The sequence below is a fragment of the Xiphias gladius genome, chromosome 15 (genome assembly GCF_016859285.1).
Source record: "Xiphias gladius isolate SHS-SW01 ecotype Sanya breed wild chromosome 15, ASM1685928v1, whole genome shotgun sequence".
In the NCBI taxonomy this organism is placed as follows: domain Eukaryota; kingdom Metazoa; phylum Chordata; class Actinopteri; order Istiophoriformes; family Xiphiidae; genus Xiphias; species Xiphias gladius.
In genome coordinates, this window is record NC_053414.1 from 26,385,668 (window position 1) to 26,409,415 (window position 23,748).

Genomic DNA, 23,748 nt, shown 5'->3' on the forward strand with positions numbered 1-23,748 from the left:
CATTAGCAAAAGGCAAGACTGCGATATAAAGCTATGAAGCTTCACATTTTGCACTGTCTTTAAAAAACAGATACGCTAGGCATGGATTTGAAATACAGTAAATTATTCGTGTCATAATAATGTGAAAAAACAACTATTTTTGTTGGGCTACATTTTCATTTCTTTCTACGCATATCCGTGTCCCTATAGCTACTAAAAAAAGCAGTCCACCTAACTCAGTGGAAAAAAAACCCTCTAATTCTAAATGATCATTTGTGATTTTGTGCGATATTAGGCACACAGTGCAGCAGCAATAATAACAGTCCACGTCAGCTTCAGTTTGCAAATCAGTTGAAAAACTTTTTTTCAAGTTCGGGACCCCCAACTCTGACTCCAACACAGACACAGAGCAGGCTACGATCAAAACCACCATCAGCTGTGCATGGGCTCGCAGCGCACATACTGTATGTGGTGTAAAATAACAGTGAAATGAAGCTATTCTCTATTTTCCTTCGGGTGCCCTGCAGAGCTCCTGCTCCTAGCAGCAGATGTATGAGAATGAGGGGGGAGCCTGAGGGAAGCGGGGTGAGTGGAGAGGGAGGGCACAACAACATTCCCCTGCCCTCCCTTCTCCTCCCATCCCCTCGCTGTTATTGGCCCGTACTTTACGCTCCTCCGGGCCAATCAGCGAGGACAAAGCGCGCTCCATCCGGTGTCTGCAGTAGCGGTGCACGCAGAGCATCGCCAGCCCAGTAGTGTCTGCTCAGCGGCTGCTGCTATGGTCCGTGGAGCATCGAGACGTTAGTGGTGAGATTAACGTCCAGGTTTAGAGTTGACGGTCAGCAGAGTCGCGGAAGTAAACAAAAGAGGACTTACGCCTTGGAGAATATGAACAAAGTGGACGCACCATGTCGACCCGCCGCCTCACTGAAATTCACTATTGACAACATCCTCAACCTCAAGACAAGCGGGAGGAATTGTGACAGTTGTCATCCCGCCGGACTGCAGGATGACTCGGCCACGGCGATGCGCAAAGACGGTTTCCAGAGTCATCACGAGGAGCACGGAGCCCAGCAGAGGCAGGATGCGGGCAGCAGGCTCCAGGAAAGTGGTAAGGGGGTGTTGATGAATCTGTAGCTGTAGGTTGTGTTTGACAGAGTCATCCTGTCATCTGTGTTCACCATTACGCACAGCCAGCATTCTATGGCATTACAGTTTCAGGTCTGAAACTTAACCACGGAGGCTTAAACGAAGTGTAATTTTGTTGCAGAGTTGACCACTGACTGCAGCGGAGCAACGGAATCGGTCATCATGAGCCGCGGAGACCCGAGGAAGGCGACGGAGGTGCGCTTCGAGAGCGGGGACAGCAGCTGCGACGACAGTAGCTCCACCACCACGGCCACGGACGCCCACAAAGGAGGCAGCCCGGCCAAGAAGAGCAAAATGATAACGAAAAAGAAAACGCGCACTATTTTTTCCAAGAGACAGATTTTCCAGTTGGAGTCTACCTTCGACATGAAACGCTATCTGAGCAGCGCGGAGCGCGCCTGCCTCGCCAGCTCTCTCCAGCTGACGGAGACCCAGGTGAAAATATGGTTTCAGAACCGCAGGAATAAGTTGAAACGACAAATCTCGACCGAAATCGACGGACCCGTTAGCGATTTCCCCGAGACTGCAAAGCCCGTGGTGGTGGGGCAGCTCCCGGCCTTGTACAAAGAGAGCAACCTGCTGGGGAGATGCCTGCTGCCCATGCCACTGCCCGTGGTCTACCCGGGGAGTAGCACGCCTTACCTCTGCTTCTCAAACGCCAGCAAGTACTTCAGCCTGTACGACGGGGACGTATGATGGTTTTAATTATTCTCCACGTGAAAGGGACACTTTTTGGTGGTCTGTGGCCAAGTTTGAAGCATTTAAGGTGTTTAGATGGTGGGGCCGGACCTGTGGCCTTAACTGTTTATGAAGACTGCAAGTATTACGTCAGGACGACAGGAGTAGTTACATATCACATTAAAATAAGCTGGTTGGGTTTTATTTATTTTTCATTCAGTTATGGGTTTTTTATAGGCCTGACACTAAACCTGCTACAGTTAGGCTGCCCAAAGCCGTTTGTAGAAAATAGCAGGTTAAGCTAATGATAGCCTGAGGGAGGCCTAAAACGGTATCAATCTCCACATTTTATTCTCTACATGGCATTATTATTATTATTATTATTATTATTATTATTATTATGGACAACAGCATTTCCAGCAGCCTAAAGCCACCAAAGAAATTACTTAGCCTAGCTATTTGCATGCATTTCCTGTATCATAATGAATTTTGAATTACCGAAATTATCTATGTATTTAAATGAATGTAATTAACATTTTATTCTATGTTTCACGCATGTCTATTTTTTTCTGAGTATCCTGCTATTCTTACTTTATTCCACATTTGCCTATAGGCTCATTACACTATTTACTAAAACTGTAATTAAAACATCTTCATTCAAGAAATATTTTACAGGATTGATTCAGTATTTTGAGGTGAACTTTGTGTTTCAGACATCAATGGTTTATTGTTACATGATTTTGCAGATAATAGGGACACAATGTATGTTCAGTCAGTTTATTAATCCAAACATTAGTTTTCACAGTACTTTTGTAATTTCAGAACACAGTGCTACACCGATTTTATAGGTTAAAGAGTATGAGAAGGCTCATCGATTGAACACTTCAACAGACATAATATCAAAATTTGCAAAATCTTAAACCAGTGCAAAAACTTGTTCTGGTCTCAGTAAAGGCCGACTATAAATCTAAATGACACTGTGCTTGCTAATCCAATGGGCCAAAATTGTTTGTAGGCCCACACTCCCATTTCTTCTGCAAAAACTCAGGCTTCAATACTTAAACCTCTTAAACTGGGAGCAAAGCAGTTGGTATAGATTGTGTAAAATATGCATAAATTCAGCATTGCTGATCAAATCCATTACTGCAATCTGAATATTTTAATCACAAAGAACAAGACCACAAAAACTGTAATAATGTCAGTTAGTCTGGGAAACACAATGTTTAAAAAAAATTGCAATAGTCAATATTAAAATCAAAATATTTATCCGCAGCCAAAAATAACCGGCATATTTGGGATATAAATTGCACATTATTGTATACTGCATAGGCAAATGAAATTAGAGTAATTTTGTTCCTCCTTGAAAAATTAAAAACATTTGGAAAAACACTGATCCATTACTGTTAAATTTGAAGGCCACCTCACATATACATATATAAGTCAACATGACCTACACATTAAGTGGTTACACATTCAGACATGAGGTGAAGCTCATCCCCTTTTAAGTTTCTGTGTGAATGCATCTGGATATACCTTACTCATTCAGATATAAACTACACAATATTCTATAATACGCAAGCAATATGAGACGGATTTTGTTCCTTGTTGAGGAAACTAAAACATTTTGGTCCATGCAGGAACTGGCTGACAGATGCAGACAGGAGCAGTGGCTCGTCCCTTCCTGATTTTCTGTGTGACACAGCACCTAGATCCTCAGTCTCTCTTCCTGAACGGTGGTCACTCTGCTGTTGTAGCACAGCCACAGACCAATACACCAGCAGTCTCAGCATAATTTAAAGTGTACACAATGGAAAGCTGTGCTCTTAACTCCTGTGAAGCCAAGCCAAGGCTCATTCCTTACGGACTAGCTTCAAGTCCGGCATATTACTAAAGATTTGGATTTGTGCTTTGGAAATAAACCTCAGACTCCAGAGTGAATAAATGCTCCAAACTAATCCCCAAAAAGGAAACAGGGCTATCTGCTTTCTGGATTTCCTGTTTTTTTGGAAACCTGTTTTAGTTTTAATATCATCTGTTTTGTGAAATGTGTAACTCTTTATAATATGACAAAGAACAACAGGAATGAAAGAGAAAAAGTAATCAGCAATTATGCCTGGATATACTCAGGAGAATCCAGTTTATTTGAACTGTTATTACACTGAAACTCTTAGAAAAATGTACTAAGAAGTAAGCGTCAGTTTCCAAATCTAAATATTTTTCTCAAACTGTTAGACCTGCTTATTCAGAATCTACAGTGCATTCAGAAAGTATTTTGACCCCTTCACTTATTTCACATTTGCTTACGTTGCAGCCTAATGCTACATTAGTTTAAATTCATTTTCCCTCATCAGTCTACACTCAATACCCCATAATGACAAAGCAAAAACAGAATTTTTGAATTTTTTGCAAATTAATCAAAGAGGAAAAACTGAAATATCACATTGACATAAGCATTCAGACCCTTTCTCTATGAAACTTGAAATTTAGCTGAGGTTCCTCCCATTTCTCTTGATCATCTTTGAAATGTTTCTACACCTTGATTGGAGTCCACCTGTGGTAAATTCTGTTGATTGGACATGATTTAGAAGGGCACACACCTGTCTATATAAGGTCTCACAGCTGACAATGCATATCAGAGCAAAAATCAAGCCATGAGGTCCAAAGAACTGCCTGCAGATCTCAAACACAGGACTGCTTTGCGGCACAGATCTGGGGAAGGCTACTAAAAAATTCTACTGCATTGAAGGTGCATTGAAGAGCACAGTGGCCCCCATAACTTTTCAATGGAAGCAGTCTGGAACAACCAGGACTCTCCCTAGAGCTAGCCGCCCAGCCAAACTGAGCAAACAGGGGAGAAGGGCCTTGGTAACAGAGATGACCAAGAACCCGATGGTCACGCTGGCTGAGCTCCAGAGATCCTGTGTGGAGATGGAAGAAACTTCCAGAAGGACAACCATCAGCAGCACTGCACCAGTCTGGGCTTTATGGTAGAGTGGCCAGACAGAAGCCTCTCCTCAGTGTAATACACATGAAAGCCACTATGAGCTTGCAAAAAAAAGGATCTAAAGGACTCTCAGACTGTGAGAAACAAGATTTTCTGGTCTGATGAAATCAAGATTGAACTGCTTGGCTTCAGTTCTAAACATCATGTCTGGAGGAAACCAGGCACCGCTTATCACGTGCCCAATACCATCCCAATGGTGAAGCATGGTGGTGGCAGCATCAGGCTGTGGGGTGTTTTTTAGCCGCAGGGACAGCGAGACTGGTCAGGGTTTAGGCAAAGCTGAACGGAGCAAAGTAAAGAAATGTCTTTAATGAAAACCTGGTCCAGAGTGCTCAGGACCTCAGACTGAGCTGAAGGTTCACCTTCCAACAGGACAATGTAGGAAAACACATAGTCAAGACATTGCAGGAGTAGCTTAGGGACAACTCTGAATGTTCTTGAGTGGCCCATCCAGAGCCCTGATTGAACCCAATCACACATCTCTGGAGAGACCTGAAAATAGCAATTCACTGACATTCCAAATCCAACCTGACACAGCTTGAGAGGACCTGCAGAGAAGAATGGCAGACAATCCCCAAATCCAGGTGTACAAGGCTTTTCGTGATATACCCAAGAAGACTCGAAGCTGTAATTTCTGCCAAAGGTGCTTCAACTAAGTACTGAGTGAAGGGCCTGAATACTTATGCCAATGTGATATATACGTTTTTCCTTTTTAATAAATTTGCAAAAAATTTCTAAAATTCTGTTTTTTGCTTTGTCATTATGGAGTATTGAGAGTAGACTGATGAGGGGAAAAATTTATTTCAAATGATTTTAGCATAAGGCTGCAACATAACAAAATTTGAAATAAGTGAAGGGGTCTGAATACTTTCTGAATGCACTATAATCTATGCATTATGGTATACCAAACAGGCAAAATGATATGAGTTAGTCTAATTTTGTTTCTCTTTGAAAAGCAAAATAATTTTGGAAAAAATAACAGGTGGCAAAATACTATATGGTCCTCCGAACCATGTCATTTGTTTTGGGGTATTTCTTCTACTGAAATCCTTAACGTTCTTGTGATACTTTAGAGATTCATACTAGCATCTAAACTATCTTAAATCAGTCTGAAAGCTCCCCTGTGTAAAGTTGTTATGTTTGGTACCTCATGATGTTCCCAAGATCAAAAATAGTAATTTGATATTCAATTGATCCCTGCAGGGAATTGTTTCATCATCCTTGTACCACAACCTTAATATCCTTGACTTGGACAACAGGATTTGTCAGCAGCAAAGAAACTAAACTGGATCCAACTTGTGGTTTAAACCAAAGTCTGATATAAAATTATATATCATGAATTGTCAGAGGATGAAAATAAGATTCATGTAATTTTTTCCACCAATGTAAATCCACTTCATGTATTGACTGAGTAGAAAGTCACTTGGCCTTATCAATGCTGCCCTTTGACCCCCAGTGCACTTTCCCAAAAGACCAACCATTTTTAATAATGTAAACCTAAATTATACTCAATACACAATCTCAAATATTAAAAGGAATATCTACATATTTTTGATATAAACAGGATTTTACATCAAAAACCAGAACACTATTTGTTCATTATCAACCCAGTGCACCAAACAACAACGGATCTCTGAGGCATTCACATGCATCCTTATATGTGTGTTTCATAGACACCGACTGTGTGTGTGAGTGTTTGTGTGTGTCTATTCACCGAAGAAAAGAGGCCCGTCCAGCAGGCTGTCTCGTGTTTCAGAGCGACTAGAGAGAGTCATACTACTGCTCAGTACCCACAATCCCTGGCAGCTATCTGCTCAGACATTACGGCAGACTGTCAAGATACAAGGTGGGGCCAAATGGTGTTTTACTAACATTTAAGTTGTATTTAATGGAGACATAAATTGAAGATCATACTGTCTTAAAGGCACCAAAGCTGGATCTTTGTAAGTATACGTCAGACATAAATGCATTAATTCACCTCAATGCTCGTCGTATTAAGTGCTAATTGTTTCTACCACTGTGCTCTTTTCATTTTGTCACTCCATCCTCCTCTGCAATTCTTACTCTGCTTGCCTCCCGCCTCTTGCTTTGTCATAGCTCATCACAGTAGTCTGTGCACTGAAGCCCGAGTGTGTGCGATTATAACTGAATGAGAGGGACTGAGGAGCAGTGTGTGTAACAAGGAGAGAGAAAAAGAGGGAGGAGGGATCGCTGGGAACCAGTTGATGAGTGTGTGTTTGTGTTGGAAAAACTACGATCACGTTTGTATTACTGCATGGGTCTGTGCCTCTCTATAGCAGAGGTCTGGCTGGTCAGTAGCAAGGAAATGCTGTTCCTGTTGGTTGGAGAGAGACTCTGAGTGTGTGTATATTATGCCTGTGTAAAACTCACTGGCAGCTCCTTTCTGCATGACTAGATGGGGGCCCCTCTCTCAGCTCGCCCGTTACTATAACCTCTGTTGACCTCTCCTGGTCATCTGACAAAGGTCATCGCCCATGGCGATGGGACAGACCATCCTCAAACATGTTTCTGTGACATGAAAGCACAAAAAAGACTGTCACCAAAAGATTCCACATGGAGGATTTCATATAGATGCTCCAATTTTGGCTCTGTAGGCCAATGATGTATGTGCTGTACTTGTAAGATGTATTTGTCTATACTGTGAAAAAAAACATTCTCAATTTCATGAGATAAAATTCATATCAGCTCTCAGTTAAAAAATGCCTAAATCCTGTTGGTCATGCGGATAAAACAAGACACATTCAAAGACAAAATGTGTAAGCAGTATTTGCTGGTGCTCTCTCCAGTGTCAGTTGGCTCTAAAAAGCCAGTGTATGGATTCCCCTGGGGGTGTCCCAATGTACTGGAAGGCAACCTGAGACCAAAACTACATGACACAGCACATTGTAAAGTAAACAACAAGGCTATTAGTTAGAGGGGGAACCTGAGACACGAGGTCTATGTATGTGTCTCACTTAAAGACTGTTTGATGGTCTATTGATCTGCTAATTTAGTCACCCCCCCTACTCCATGATGCAAATTACTTGAGGAAATTGAAACATGGCAGAGGGGATGAAATCAGATAAAAGCACGTGCTACAGAGACAGAGATAAGAGGTGGGAGAGTGCAGGGATGAGAGAAGATGAGACTAGATTGGATTGTGGCCAAAAATTATTTGCAAAGTAAACCAAGTGAGAGAATAAAACTAGATACATTTAAATGAATGCATTTATTGACCATTTAGTATAAACTAGGCCAAAGCTTGCGTGTGTGTGTGAGTATTTAAATATAACTTTTGAATATTTGTCCTTGTCAGACACTTTACCAGATGCTTCATGATGCTGTAAGCGTGTTAGAACAACAGGAAAAGTGGTAGTATTTCAATTCTATCCAAAAAGAAATATTAATAAACAAGACTGACAGGGCACCTGAACAAGCCATAGTGGCAAGCAGTGTGTTTAACAAATTTGAACTTTAACCCCAAATATGCTGTCCTCCACAACGTACATCGAGTGGGAATCTGGTATTGGCGGGAGGCAGAAGTTTTGACAGTGACAATTTCAATCAAATCTACCGGGAGTGGCAGAAAGTATCAGATAGGACAGGGACAGAAGGTTAGAAAATTAATTTTGTGATATTTACATTGCAATGTAATCCATATATTTCTAGTTAGTTGTTGTATATTATGTAACAGATTATTATATGTTAGTTATGTAACATTCTTAATTTTGGTCTCTACCCCACGCAAACTATTCACTCTTGCAGGTTTGGTGTGAAAACACCTAAAGATTGAGCAGTGGTGCTACGAGTTCACTGCTAATTGTAGTTTGTTAACATGCTCACAGTGACAATGATAACATATACATGTTTAGCAGGTATAATTCCAAATTAGCAGTAAGTACAGCAGAGGCCGATGGGTATGTCATATTAACCTGATGGTGTCACTACATAATGTTGAAAAGTCAGGGGATCACCAAAGTTATTACAATTTATCCTGAGGGAGAAATATTCAAAGATTTGAACCAAATTCATAGCAATTCATGCTATGAATAGCATGATAGTTGAGACATTTTGCTAAAAACCAAAAAATGTCAACGTAGTACCAGAGGAAAATAAGGGGATTTCTTTGCATTCCATACCGTAGTTGTTGAAATATTTCAGTCTGGAACAAAGTGGTGAACACTGCTATCCCTACAGCCATGCTTAGTATGGCTAAATGTGAGTGCTCACATGTTTGAGATACAGTACCAAAGCTATCTTCTTTGATAAATTCATCTCATCATAACAGAGCTGTCAAATAAACGTTGACCACATAACCTCATTAATACTTTATATTGATAAACAATACATATTAATACATGTTTCCGACTAACTTCATCAGTGATATGAATGCGCAGACGCGATAGATCAACATAAAATTTGCCTAAAACTGCACAAATCGCAGAAATAATGTTCACTATCTCAAGAGGGAAACCTGTCTGTAAGCTCAGAGAGCAGAATTAGCTGTTAGCTCCAGTGATCTGGTCAGAGCTCTGGATTATATGAAGGCTTTGGAGGGTTTTACACCTAAACTGCAGGAATAAACGCCAGTTTTAAGGTAAAACAGCTCCCACTGTTACTATGTGATTAAGGCTGTTTAATGAATATTGCTGAGGCTCTGTGTTGGACATATGTTTAGAGTTTCAGTTTAGGAATCAATGACCGCCGATAGAGGAGCAGACTGATGGCTTTGGGTGGAAAATGTGTGTGCGTGGAAATGTAAACAGGGGTTTTTTCTTCAGATGCAATATGTAAAGTAAATAATTATTACTTAGAATAAAGTATTTTAATTTTGCTTTAGGCAAAACTACAGACAGAACCCAACAAAAACAATAGATAAAAACACTCCAGCTGCATCAAATCTATGTAAAATAATCTAAATGCAATCACTTTTTTCATTACATCTCCCAAAAAATAAACAAAAAAAAAATCTCACACACACACACACACACACACACACACACACACACACACACACACACACACACACACACACACACACACAATCTGTGTATCAATTAAAGAGCATCGTCTCTCACGCCCTCCCTCACGTCCTGTCCCCTCAGACACCCTTTGTCTGGATAATGTGCCATTAATCTACCTCTGAAAATACATTATAGGCCAATCAATAGGTAAAATGGAGGGATAAAGGCATAGGAAAGGGGAGAAGCAAGGACGAGGACAGGAGGCAGGGGAAGTCTAGGGGGAGGCGTTTGAGTGGAGGGGGGGGGTGTTGGTCAACACTTATCCCTAACACCAGAGAATGAGTTCCTCTATGTACAGACATGGAATACTCAATGTGGTTTCATGCTGAAAGTCGATATAGGTCCATTAACAACAGATACAGTAGATTGCTCTAACTTTTTTTACTCCCCCTCCATGAATCATCAACATCTTTCTCTGTCCTCCACAAACCAGCATGTCACAATCTGCTTGCATTTCATTTGAATGCTTTGACTGCTGACTGATGCTTTACTCACGTTATCATGACAGTCAAGTCTCTGTTTTATCACTAAATGTTCTGCTGTTACTGTGACTGTTACTTTGACTCTAAACAACATCACATCCTTTTAAAAGTGACATTAACAAAGTAATATATATTTATTGGGTCAACATCAATGACTACAATAACAATATGTCACAAACAAGTGTGCTCACATTTACTGTATATTCAGGACAAATGTTAATCAAATTCACAATCTCATCACCATTGGTTATGAAACTAAATCTGAATTACATTTATGTTCCCAGCATTAATAAAGATTGCCGACTACATCAGTCCTACAGCTCTCCTTTAAGCATATTCATACACTATTGGACAGATTGTTTCTGTGACATTGAACACACATGTGTGCACACACATAGACATACAAAGTTGGCCACATACACCTTCAACTACAAAGCCCATGCAACCTTCCCATGCACACCTTCATGGTCTTGTACCACAGGACGCGGTCATCCAGATCTAAGCAGAGCAGAACATGTATTGTGCGTGTAGCAGAGCTGACCTGCATGCCACTATAGTGACATGACACACAGTAACACCCAGAGGACCAGACAGACACTGGCCTGCTGCCATTTACAGATTCACTGGATGCTGTTGAGTAAATAGCTGCAGTGAAACCCAATCCCCAAATCCCCAAGCGCCCCATGTCATGCAAGTTTTTGTTTCAGTCCTGTTGCACATGTGATCCAATTAAGGGCTCCACAATTTAATGTAAGTCCAATTCCGGTAGGTCAACCACCCACCATGAAGATCTCATTGGGCCCAATGGATACTGTAGAACCTGGACAAAAAACCTAAGGTCTGGACCAGAAAACATCGGGATATAACAAGCCACTTTATCTGAGAGTCATCCAACATTTGATTACTTTTAAATCCAGGGGTAAAAGAAGCACACTGTTTTGGTTGGTGCCAGAGGTTTTACTAAACATATTATTATAATTTATAAAGATTATAGTCAAAATAGTGCTGCTGTTTATCAAATATAATCCCCCCCATGTCATTTAAAAAAAAAAAAAAAAAAAAAAATTATATATATATAATATATATATATATAATATATATATATATAATATATATATAATATATATATATATAATAAAGACTAATACTAGTGTGCCCTTAGCCTTCAGAAAAAAAAAAAAAAAGGGTTACTAGTTTAGTTTCTTTTTCACCAACACCCATGATGGTACATGAGATGTTAACTTGGGAGCTTTAGGTATCACAGCCAGTATCCACCATTGTTTCCAAAGAATTCTCGAACTGACACACTGATTCAGCTTCTAGCACTCACTACTTTGGCTTGTACATCTCATTTATGGTGTTGATAGAGCCCTGTTAGGAAAATAAGTATAATAACCATTGAACAGTAAGTGTAAATATAGTAAATGGAAGTCAATGTAAAAGTGATTAAGTGAGGCAGTGGTTTTTGATGAGAAGGAAGACTAAGTTATGGTAAAGCCCTTGCCGCAGCTCCACAGGTTTCTCAGTTAGATGGACAGCTCTTCCAGCAGAATGAGCCAAGACATTCAGCCAGCAGCACTGTTGTCATTGCACAGTAGGATTCCAACCGTGAAGCCTGTAGGATCAGCCTCTGATGTTCTGGCTTCTGGTGTTGTCGACCAGCCGGCTAGCTGATGTGGAGAGCTTAATGATAAATTTAAGAAAAAACCAATGCCAATGACAGGCAGAAGAAAATGGCTTGTTGCTTAACATTGAAAGATACTAGTGGTAGGCAGTCAGGAGAGCAAATAGGGGAATCTGGGAATCATTAAAACCTGTCTTGACAGCAAAACAAGTAACAATTGTTGATGCAACATCGTGTTTTCAGCTGTCAATCAAGCCGAAACGCTCATGCTAAAACATTAATTTTACATTTTTTGATGAGTGAAATTTGGCAAGCACCAAATCCCAATGTTAGCTATGAACGGGAGTTCTGGAATGGCTGCAACAGAAAGCATACTGAAGGACTCTGTTCTATGTACTGATCATTACTTCCACCATTAAAGACATGAGTACGAGGAAGAAAATAATATTCCTTGCAATGTGCATGTTGTGGTTAGCATTTATTCCAGTTTAGAGAGTAAACTACTACAATGGGTAATCTAACACAAACGCTGAACCTGGCTCAACGTTTGCCACTGCAAATTGTTTGGCAATCATATATGTGCAGGGATACATTCTAGGTAGAATATTTTGTAATGTGAAATTTTTTTTTACCATTTACCTCGCAATCAACTTGATCAAAGATAAAATACAGTCCTGATTAAAATGATTGGCAACCCTGAATTTTAAGTACAAATTTTAGAATATCTTCAGAATTAAAGGCAAATTAACGAATTTTGTATAATCAGAATATTTAATAAAATGTCCAAAGTTACTGAACCAAAAATAAAGCTTTCATATAGTGAGATAAAAAATACAGAAATGAAATGTAGGCTTGACACAATTATTGGCATCCTTTTGATGAATTTAAATTAGTTCCTCCTACAAAATAAAAAACAAATAAGACTCACCTGTGCTTAATTTTCAATATTCACATGACCTGAATTAACCTACAAATGATAGTTTTACTGCATGAAAAGGGGCTGAATGTTTCTCTTTCACAATGGCGAAGACAAGAGAGCTGTCTGAGAGCATCAGAAATGCTAGAAAAAAAAAGGAAAAAAAAAGATCTTGTTTCTGTAGTTTGTGATGTTAGTTTCACATTCATAAAACTGTTGAGACGCTTCTATAACATAGTGCCAAGAAGAAAGTCAATGACAGAAGTCTCCAAAAGTTGATGCAGAATGAGAAAAAAACACCATACAAGACATCTAAAGAGTTTCAGGCTTACCTGGAGCCATCTGAAGCAGTGGTTTCAGCCCGTAACCATACGCCACACACTAAACCAAGTAGGGCATAGCAATGGAGGAGTGGCAGAAACGACCAGCAGACAGGTGTAAGAAGATTCTAGATGGCTACAAGAAACACTAAGATGCAGAACCTTGAACAATGAACAATGAAAGCCTCTAAGTATTAGAGAAGAGTCCCAGTAATTTTGTCTGGGGTACATTTTGTGTTTGTATTATTTCACTATTATGCAAGTTTTGTTTTTTCATTTTCTTTTTGTTCAGTAACTTTAGACATTTGATTAAAATATTTTGATAAAACAAAATCTGTTCATTTGCATTTCTTTCTGCAGATATTCTAAATTCTCTACTTAAAATTCAGGGGTGCCAATAATTTCAACCAGGACTGTAACCACCATTGGAAAACTTTGTAAAGAGCATACCCCTGCATACCACATCTTCTCAACTGTACCTGAAGCAATATGCCCACACCAATGCAGACCCTTTTGTGTTTGTTTTTTGGTATTATGTAAGAGAATTCGGTCCTGAAGACAGACATTAGGTTGAATCTGAAACTCCACTGACCCAGCAAATCTTAAGAGGTTTAAGTCTGCATGTCTGCAGTATTCTTGAAAACAGAAGTTTGTGTAAGTGATTTCTCTCGCCATCCAACAAGACTGCATATGTCACCTGCATGCCAGTATCTTGACAGGTTAAAAAAGTTGTGTTGTTAAAAGATTTTAAAAATGGGATTCATTGCATGTTACACTGAGACAAAATAGCATGTGACAAGGTGAAGAAGAGGGCAGATAAATTTGACTGTATAAAGTAACTTACACATCACCAGGGAAAACTTATGTTAAACTCACACAGTTATATAGAATGAGCAGGGAGAATGTATTTAAAACCAGAGAGACTGTACATTTAATGCGCAAGAAAAATATATGATCATTTTTTATTATTCTATTACATTAAATTTACCGTACAACACATGGATTAGTCCTGTGATGAGAACCGAATGAAAATCTACCACCTGTCCTGCAGTAACCCGAACCCTCACCAATTCCCCATTCCCTCATTAGCTCCCTAGTATATACAGTGCACTGGTCCATTTCCATTTGCACCCTGCAAGATAGTCTATCGTGCCAACCCAGCTGTAGAGTTCTAGCCTTTCTGTACTTTCTTTTTTTGCCTACATCCTGCTAGTTTTTGGACTTTGCCTGTTGCTTGTTCCCTTTGCCTCTTTGCCTGGTGTTCCTGCTACCTGCTACCAACCACTGCCTGCCTACTGACTTCGCCCCTTGCTAATCACTTACCCGCCCTTGCCTGCTGGGAACTTTTTATCAATGTCTCTGAGTCATGCATTGGATTCCTGTCTGTTCTGAGCCGTGACATTTTTTTGTCTTTCATTTGAGATATTTTGTGTTTGCTATCAGAAACTCTCTGTTACTTCCCCAGTAAAACACACACAACAAACACACCTCTTAGCCCTGAAGCGAGTGGATCTCTCGAGGATTTTGCTCCCCCCGGCCAGTTCAGGAGAGCCTCTAAGTGCTCTGTAATAGCCAGCAATCAGCAAAGATGGATAGAAACCCAACGTCTCGCCCTCAGGAAAGAAATATAAATAAATAAGATGAATAAATAAAGCCCTGTGTCCTCACAACCACATACTGCATTGGGCATGTGTTTTATAATGAATATAGATTGAGAGGTTGAAATATTTATGGTCCAGGGGTAGTGTGAGGTGGGCTGGGGGGCTAATGGTGTGAAATTGCATCCCAAGTGGATGGAAATGAAAAAGGAAAATTCCTCTTGGTCCAAAAGCTTCCGTGCAACTTCCATTTGTGATGCCTCAAATGGGATTCTGTAAGGATGCTTTCAGCAAAATACCTTTAGGATGATTTATTTTTTTGTAGTGTCACAAAGATAATCTTAGCTAGAGTATCATCATAGAACCCATTAACTATTGTGGTTGTTACAAAAAGCATCTACATCCGTAATGACTTCTTCAAAATCCCTGTGTGATGTCACAAATCATTGCTCCAGTCAGCATTTACTAAATGCCTTAACATTTGATTTTCCCTGAAGTGGCCAATATCCCCCCATTACCTAATTGGCTTGTATGAGGCCTACACCTTACAGCCATAAATACTTAAATCCCTCCATTGGTCAGTACAAAGGTGTCTGGGGACACGGGGCTGACTAAGAACAGCCCAGGGGCCAGATGAAGAATAACTGTGTAGAATGCTGCAGAGAGAGAACATATTGTCCCTGACAAGAACAAACATTAGACTGATAAACAAGTGGCTCGGGGTGAGCAAGCATTTTATGGAAGCATGAGAGACAGCGTACAAACTGTAAGTGGTAAGAGAGAGTCAGAAGAGATGAACCGAGAGGAGCGCCGACTCCAAAAATAGTCACACTGAGGCCTCGGGAGAGCACTGAGATTCGCTGTTTCCCTTGTACATCGTTACCTGGGATCAGCCTCAAGATGTTTTGTGTTGGTGTGTTTTTTATACATTCAGAGGTGTGTGTGTATTACCTGTCTGAAAGAATATTTGTGACGTTATGTATATGTGTATATGAAGCATGTAATGACATAAAAGCTTATGCTTGCTGCTTTAATTCAGCCTGGATTGAACTGAACACTAGAAAGCATTAAAGTAACCCTGGTTAACCTCTGGCTCACCAAAGCAACTGAAATCACTATGTTGCACACCAATTAAGCGGGCAGAATAGAGATGAGCATGAGAGTCGACATTAACTACTTTTGCCCTGCAGCACTAAGGTTGTTTATCAATAATAATGTGCATGTCTCATAAAAGCGGCTCCTGGCCCTTCTGGCAATGATAAAGGAGCACGTCATCTGAGATCTTTCTTTTCAGAGCTGCACTTCTCCCGGCACTTTCACTACTTAAGAGGCATAAAGCTTGCTTGTTGTCGACATAAAAATATTCCTGTCTTGAAGTAAATATTTTGTCCTGCATTTGAGGGGCGGTTTCAAACTTAAGTGTTTTAAAGTGTCGTTTGGGGTTAGGGGGCTTAGATGAGTGCTGGAGAATATATGAAAGAGGAAACTTCTGGCAGCAGGCAGAATAAAAAGTTGATAGTCTGTTGGGAGGGTTTAATAATGAAACAAGAACATGTGGACCTGCTAGAGTTAAGTACACTTAGGAGTGCACTCAGAAGTGTTGTGGAAGAGATACCAGATGACAAGCTGGGACAAGGAGGTGCCAGGAAGCTGGTTAACAAACTGCAGCTCTGAATCTGGGTCGATTCTCTGTTGGTCAAGGAAACTGATTTCCTTTTAAGGTATTTGAAATTAAGCAGCCATATCTCCTCAGACCTGATTAACAGACTGTGTCATAAAGCATACAGCTCAATATTTCTACATTCAAACCTAGAGGTAGTTCATGTGAATGTATTCCATTCATAAACAAGAATTACTGACTGCTGGTGTCTGGATGTTATGATGGAGCAGAGTGAACAAGGAATATAATTGCATTCCACTCATGTGTATAAACATAAGAATGTGTACATGACTATATGTGTGTGTGTAGCCTTGCTCTGCCATCAGGAGGTTTTAATAGAGTAGTATATTCCTTTGCATTTTACATGACTCTAGGGCATGCTGCTCTCGCCTGTCTGCTCTGCTCAGATCAGACGCTCAAATTGGAGCACAGAATGGACTGCAGGTCATTCATACTGTCTTGCTCTGTAATCTGTGCGTGTCTTTATGTGCATTTAGAGGTACGTGCACACTTTGTATTACTATCTCCAAATCAATTTTCAATACCTTCCAACATTTTTAGGATTATGTTTGCCAACAGAACAGTAAAGTTTGAGTTAATACATTTGTCATAGTGTTGGCTAATATGGCTTGCTAGTGGCTCTGTGGATGGCAACATCGATCTTTTGGTTGGTTGGTTGGCTCGCCACTTTAGTCAAGACTGATATCTCAACAACTATTGGATGGATTGCAATGATATTTTATACAAACATTTATGGTCCCCAGAGGATGAATTAAAATGACTTTGGTAAATTTTATTCTAGCATCACTAACAGGTTGACATTTTTGGTTTTTAGTATCATGTTTTGACAAGTGTGGAACAATAAAATTTATTACACACATTCAGGTTTCCCTCAGGATGAACTTACCACACACATGCACACAATGACTGGATGGATGGTTTTCAGCTGTAAAATTTTTCAAACTATCACATTACCATAACTGCAGTCTAGGGAAAAATTCAGTCAACAGAAGGGGGCACATATTTAATTTCTGTTGCTTCGTTGATAATCCTGGTGACTTTTCTTTTAGTAAATATTAAAAACACCACCTACTGTATATATTTTTCCAGAAAAGCTGCAGTAATACCAGATTAGTGGGACCAACTTTGGCAGCAGATGAAAAAATGGTAACCAAGTCTTGGTTTCTCTCTCTTTCATTCTCTCCGGCAGTGACATCTCTGACCATCCACTCTGGTGCATTTCTTTGTTTTCACAACACAGGAACAGGTCTCTGAGGCCCTTTCTCACACTTCCCCTCTCCCACGCTCCCGTTGATTCTGTATTATATACAGGCTAAAGTCTCTGAACTATTCATGATTTTTCCTCTAGAAAAGCCAGATTAATCATTTATCACTCCATACTCTAACAAAGAAAACTAATCTATTTTAATCCCGGCTCAAATCTCCCTGGTGTAATATTCACCTATACTTGGCATAGATACAAACACAGCCAGAAAAAAAAATACAAAAATGCGGGATCACAGAAAACCCTCCCAATCTCTTCCCAGAGAAGTAACCTAACAAGCACAGCAGGCCTGACTGAATATCGGCCATAGCAAATGGGATGCTATGCTTCAAATCGATATGACAAAACCATACACAAACCTGCCTGATAATTGATGATAACTGACCTTTGACCCCTTATCCTCATTAATCAAAACCTATTCTAATTTAGAAGCTACAGTGAACAATGAATGTTATACTTAACGCTGCCTACTCTAAAAGTAGCCTTAACTACTGTAACATGCAGGCTGGCTGAGCAATGAGAGAGCCAGAAGAGTGACTGACTCTCACATTTCCACACGAGAGAGCAGTGAACTGGACTGTATGACCAGAGAGACAGAGAAGAAAGAGTGGGGGGACGGACCACAGATGTATAAGAGACCAGATGGAGGGAAACCAGGAGACAGGGACAGGAAAAATAGATACTGTGTTAATAAATAAAGTTTATTACATTCACGAGTCTGTAACTGGGAAATTGGCTTCACTCTCACAAGGCACATTAGGATGAAGACGGTTACATTAGGGCATTCTGCATTTTATAGAAATACCAATAGATATTATAGATGTTCCAATGTGTTTGTGAAAATATTTCAATGCAGACAAAAACACACCGTGTGTGTATTGTGAGCCCTGCTCGTGTGCTGCTTTATGTTTCTGTGTATGTGAATATACAGAATATATATGTATGTGTTTAACTTAATGTCAATTTAATGAGACTTGCTTAGCTTGGCTGAAGAAAAGTGCTCCCAAATCCTCTCTTCCCCTCTGGCAGGGCGAGAATCGACTGAGGAACTATCAAGCAGAGTGGCTGCCAACATGATAGACTTGTCAGACAAAGGTGCAATTTAGACTGAGGAAATAAGATCATACAGTAACAGAAAAAAAGATGAACATACAGGAGGAGGAGAGATGGACAGGAAGACACAACGCTTGTCTAATAATAATAATAAACTGCATGGAGGGTTAATTTTTACATAACATGATGGTAATGTGGGTTGAGTTAAAGGATCAGGCTGGCAATATTCTATATTTTCCTTTTGCCAAAAAATCCCATGAAAAGACCAAAAGGACCAAAACCAACAATGAATGGATTCTATTAACAAGCCTGTGTAATCAAAACCGATTATTACAGCTTATTCCTCTGTGACACAGATCGCCATTCTTGCCAAAAACCATTAAAAAAAACACATAAATGAGTCACACTGCTGCACTGGCTGATATGTTCGTTTATTGTGGTGAATATGCGCAACAAGAAAAAAAAACTAAAAACCTATGCATACGCCATTTCTCACACATAAAAGGGTATAATCAAAGAAAAACATGCAGTTAGAATTTGTGCAGCTCACACATTTCTAGAGCAAGCCATGGTAGAAAAGTGTGCTTCTACAATTGGGCTATAAAATTAATCACTGATTATCTTTCTGAGTTTAATAATGATGACTGAGATATCTCAGCCAATGACGGTTTACAGGTACATGTGGTGGCGCATAATGACAGCTGTTGAGAACTTTGCTGATGAGACACAGACGGTAAAACGGCTCCTCTTCGTCGTTCTTTGGCAGGTCTTACGAGTGTTGGAGCAAGCAGAAGTACTGATGTGAAAACCAGCGATTTAAGGCATATCTACATGATTTATTAATCTCAATCATGATCATGTAAATGTACATGATTGAGATTTATAAACCATGCTGCTAAACAGCTTTATAATCCAGATGAAAAACATGTATATTTCTGCCTCTGTTTATACACAGTTTTAGACATGAAACAACAGAGGCTGAAAGTTGTGTCCAATGAATGCACTATTTACTCCTTATTACAGTGCCCAGCTGTTTAATATAATGACTAAATAAATAAAATAAACTATATATTTATTAGCAGTTTTTTTGTTTTTGGTTAAAGCAAATATGCTCGTGACTGAGTGCCATAGATGTGGTAGGGAGGTTGCAAAGTATTGAGGGACGGACTAACGTATTGTTGGTTTTGGTCTCTTCATTGGATTTAATGACAATATAGTAATAAAAATATAGAGTGATGCAAGCCTTATCCTTCCAGTTTGATTTTTAAATATCAGCCTTGCTTCAAACATTGACATCAAACAGAACAAGTAAAATCTCTGGTTGCTTTTCTACTTTGCAGTGAACAAGTTTGACCACCTAAAAATATCTTTTGCACGCAGCACTCTCCCCTCTGCATCTTCACACTAAATTGACTGACTGAACACAACTCAATTCACAGAGTCTAGGTAGAGTTATATTGATAAATATTAGATGGGATACTTTTACTGCACGGAGCTTGTCGTGTTTGTTGTTTCAGAAGTGTGCTGCCTGTACTTACACAGCAAACCAGAGGGTGAAAGAAAGAGAAAAAAGAGAGAAATTTAAGCTAAAAACACACGCAAAGGAGTTAACCAACAGAAATAGTTCACACGCAACAAGAAGGAAAAAGGAGAAAAAACTAAATGCTACTCCAACTTAAATAAAGTCTGGATTTCACCTGAAGCGATCAAAGAGGTGTTTCCTTCTCTTTGAATTGCTAAAAAGCTTTTAAAAAATGCTGCAGCATCTTCTTGATTTAATCAATATTGCAAGGGTGTTGTGGGGATACATAAATAAGTGAATACAACACATTTCAAGGATAAAATGCTCTTATTGCTGCAGAGTTTTCATGTATGCCCTCTGGCCAAGCAGCAGAGGAACATGTGTCCCATTACCAAGGAGTGGAAATGCGTGGAGGAGACAAACCCAGCACTTTGTACACAGAATAAAAATGAAAACATACAATAGATGCTAGACTGTTGTAGGAAATTGACTTTAATTGCAATGGACCGGAGTAAACATTGTTTGAACATCTTTCTGTCACTCTTTCTGTCACTTTTTTTTTTTTTTTTGCCACACTTCCACTTTGATTCTCATTGTCTCTTATCATCTCTCAGGTTACAGACAAGCAGAGTGACTTAATCTGCATCTCTGTCTTGTGAAACCTATCCACTAGATTTATTGTTATGATTTCATGAGCTCTGTGTGTGTATGTATGTAACAGAGAGAGTAACAGGGAGAAAAAAAAAAGTGTGTCTTCCTCTTGATTTATGATGCTGTATTGGTAATCAATATGGTTCTTTTAAGTCATTTAGATTCAGTGATTGATGCTTGGAGTGGTCAGCATATGGGCTGGGAACTTGAGCTGTAAGTCTGACCGTTCCCATATGGGTAACACTATCTGTGTGTAGCCAGTGCATTTATTGTTTGTGCTTAAGTGAATTAGCTGAAAATAAAAAGGAAAAATTAAAAACCACTTGTCAAAAACTATAGCCTTTGTATGGAGGAATTTACAGAACCTTCTGAAATTAAAAAAAAAAAAAAAAAGAAAGAAAGAGAAAAAATAAGCTAAATATTGTTCAGCCTTTGCAGTAATACATCTGAGGCCTCAAAGTTAAAAGGAGGTTGTCATCTTCTTTGGGATTATTCAGTTCCCAGAGTACTGCACAGTTTAGTTTAGGGGGTGTTTCTTGTCTCTCTTTCATGTGCAGGTTGATTTGACAGGAGGGTTAGATGAAGATAAGAACATACAGAGCCCTCTCTTTGGTCATCTGTCAGCAGACAGAGACAAGACTCCCTCCGACAGACATACTTTACCTCCGGCTAGGCACGGGAAGAAAGGTAGCCATTTTGATTGAGCTTTGATTAAATGTTGTTAACAATGTAGAGAACTGATTTGGCCTTTTCCTAACTTGGCTAGTACACAGGCCGAGGGGCCATAGACAAAGACACAGAAGTCCTGCTTGTGCTTAAGGGACACAAGACAGATAAACTCTCAAGAGAAGCTGTTGGTGAATTAATGTGAATTAGGTCATGTCCTGTGCTCAACTTTGTGGTGATTATTACATTATTTTTTGAAAAGGAATCTGGGAATAATAAAAGGCTAGTAAATGCTTTTTTTCAAGATTACCTTTCAACCTTTTTTTTGTTTGTAATAGTGCAGATTGTCTTGTTCCACATACAAAAAATAGTGTCTTCGTCTAACCTGTGCTAACAGCCTGTGAGGCTGATCCAAACTATCAGAAAGGAATGTTTCATCCAGGGCGATGAAAGATCACAACTACACTCATCTTATCAGCTCCTTGTGATCAGGATGGATACTCAAAACCCTGCATGGGGGTTAGAGCCCGGCAGACAAATAAAGCCATACATACCTGCAAAAGCCACAATCACACACGCTCAAACACACACATATATATGAATTACTCTAATTTAAATAATGAGTGACCAACTACTTACGGAGGTTGATGACAGTTGAAATAGCCCTGCTGAGAAATAATCCACCCAACAATGACTCTGTTATTTCAACTTTAAAACTTTGGTTAGTATGGTTTTTGAGTTGACATTACGAATAAGTCACTTTTTTCTGGGTATGTTTTTAAATTTGTATTTACAATTTTGGAAGATTTGTAAGGAAAATGATTGTGAAGTTGAACTATTTAAAAAGAAAGAAAGAAAGAAAGAAAGAAAGAAAGAAAAAAAGTGCCTAAATCACCCATACATTAGTATACAATACAAGTACACCCTTAATGCTGTATTTGGTATGGGGATATTTCAAAAGGAGTAAATGTGGTTTGTGTTCACCTGCTTAGTATGGTGGTGGTATAGTCCACAAAAAAAACAAAAAAACAAAAATGCATCTCAAAAGTAACAACCTGTAAGTTATTTGCACAGAAAATGACACACAGAGCCCTAAAACTGCCAAATAATTGGCTTGTCTAAACTAATGCAGATAAACAGTCACCTCCCAATTTATTAGGAACACTGAGCTAAAACTAATGCAGTCTAATACAACAGTCCTGCAATAAATCCTACGTTCACAAAATTTATTATATTCAGTTTTTGTTGAAACTGTTTTAGAGAGGCTTTGATTCAACTGTATGATCTTTTTGGAGGCTGTAGCTTGTGCTGCTGTTGAATTTTATTGCGTTATATTAACAGATGAAATTAATATTTAGTCTACTCCATTTGTATCAACGAGGGTAGGATTTATTGCAGGGCTATTATATTAGAATACACTGGTTCTAGCTAGGTGTACCAAATAAACTAGTAACTGATTGTATACGGAAAAGTCTTTGCTCTCTTCATGGAGTGTAGAAAAAGTGCAAAAGTGTGCGTTTCTCCTGAGCTACTTCAAGCTGTCGAAATGTAGTAACAAGAGTTAGGTAAAAATCAAAGGAACATAAAAAATAAAATAAAATAAAAAACATAAAAACTAAGTCCAAAAAAAAAAGTTCTTCCTAAATAGAGCTATACAATTGTATTCTGTTGTCTGTTGCTGTGTTAGTTGCTTTTATTTCTCATAATACAGCAGCTCTTCTTGTATCAAATATTATCACACAAGAAAAGGCAGTGCAGCGTCTTCAGTAAACACAACACTGAGAGCTCCCAAACATGTTTCACAAATGCTCTACCAGGTGTCTCATTGATTATTTTGGACTGAAATTGTAACAGAAAGCCATCTGAACACAAACAGGCATGCACACACACGTATCGGATCTCACAGACCTGTATTTCATGTCCAGTGCTGCGCTGATTGCAATAGATTTCAGATGAGGATCAACACTTTGAAATTGAGTCTATGACCTGAGGGCTAAGAAGAAAGTAGGGAGTAGAGAAAGAGAGGAGGAGAAAATTGCCAAAGAAAGGGGGTGAAGGAAACAAAAACAGTTCAAAGAAGGAAAAAGCAAAAGAGTAATATAGTAATGGTAAAATTAGTAACCCCCCACCCAAAAAA

The 23,748-nt window shown here is 39.3% G+C and overlaps 1 protein-coding gene and 1 long non-coding RNA gene across 2 annotated transcripts in view; one reads left to right on the forward strand and one right to left on the reverse strand.

Annotated features, from left to right (window-relative positions):
• LOC120800073 overlaps positions 1–23,748 on the reverse strand; it is a 64,158-nt gene that overhangs the window by 12,890 nt on the left and 27,520 nt on the right. The window lies entirely within an intron of this gene.
• Positions 718–2,232, forward strand: hmx4 (H6 family homeobox 4). Its single transcript, XM_040145876.1, has 2 exons — positions 718–1,090; positions 1,250–2,232. The coding sequence occupies exons 1-2, from the start codon at positions 868–870 to the stop codon at positions 1,822–1,824; spliced, it is 798 nt and encodes a 265-aa protein (XP_040001810.1). The 5' UTR covers positions 718–867; the 3' UTR covers positions 1,825–2,232.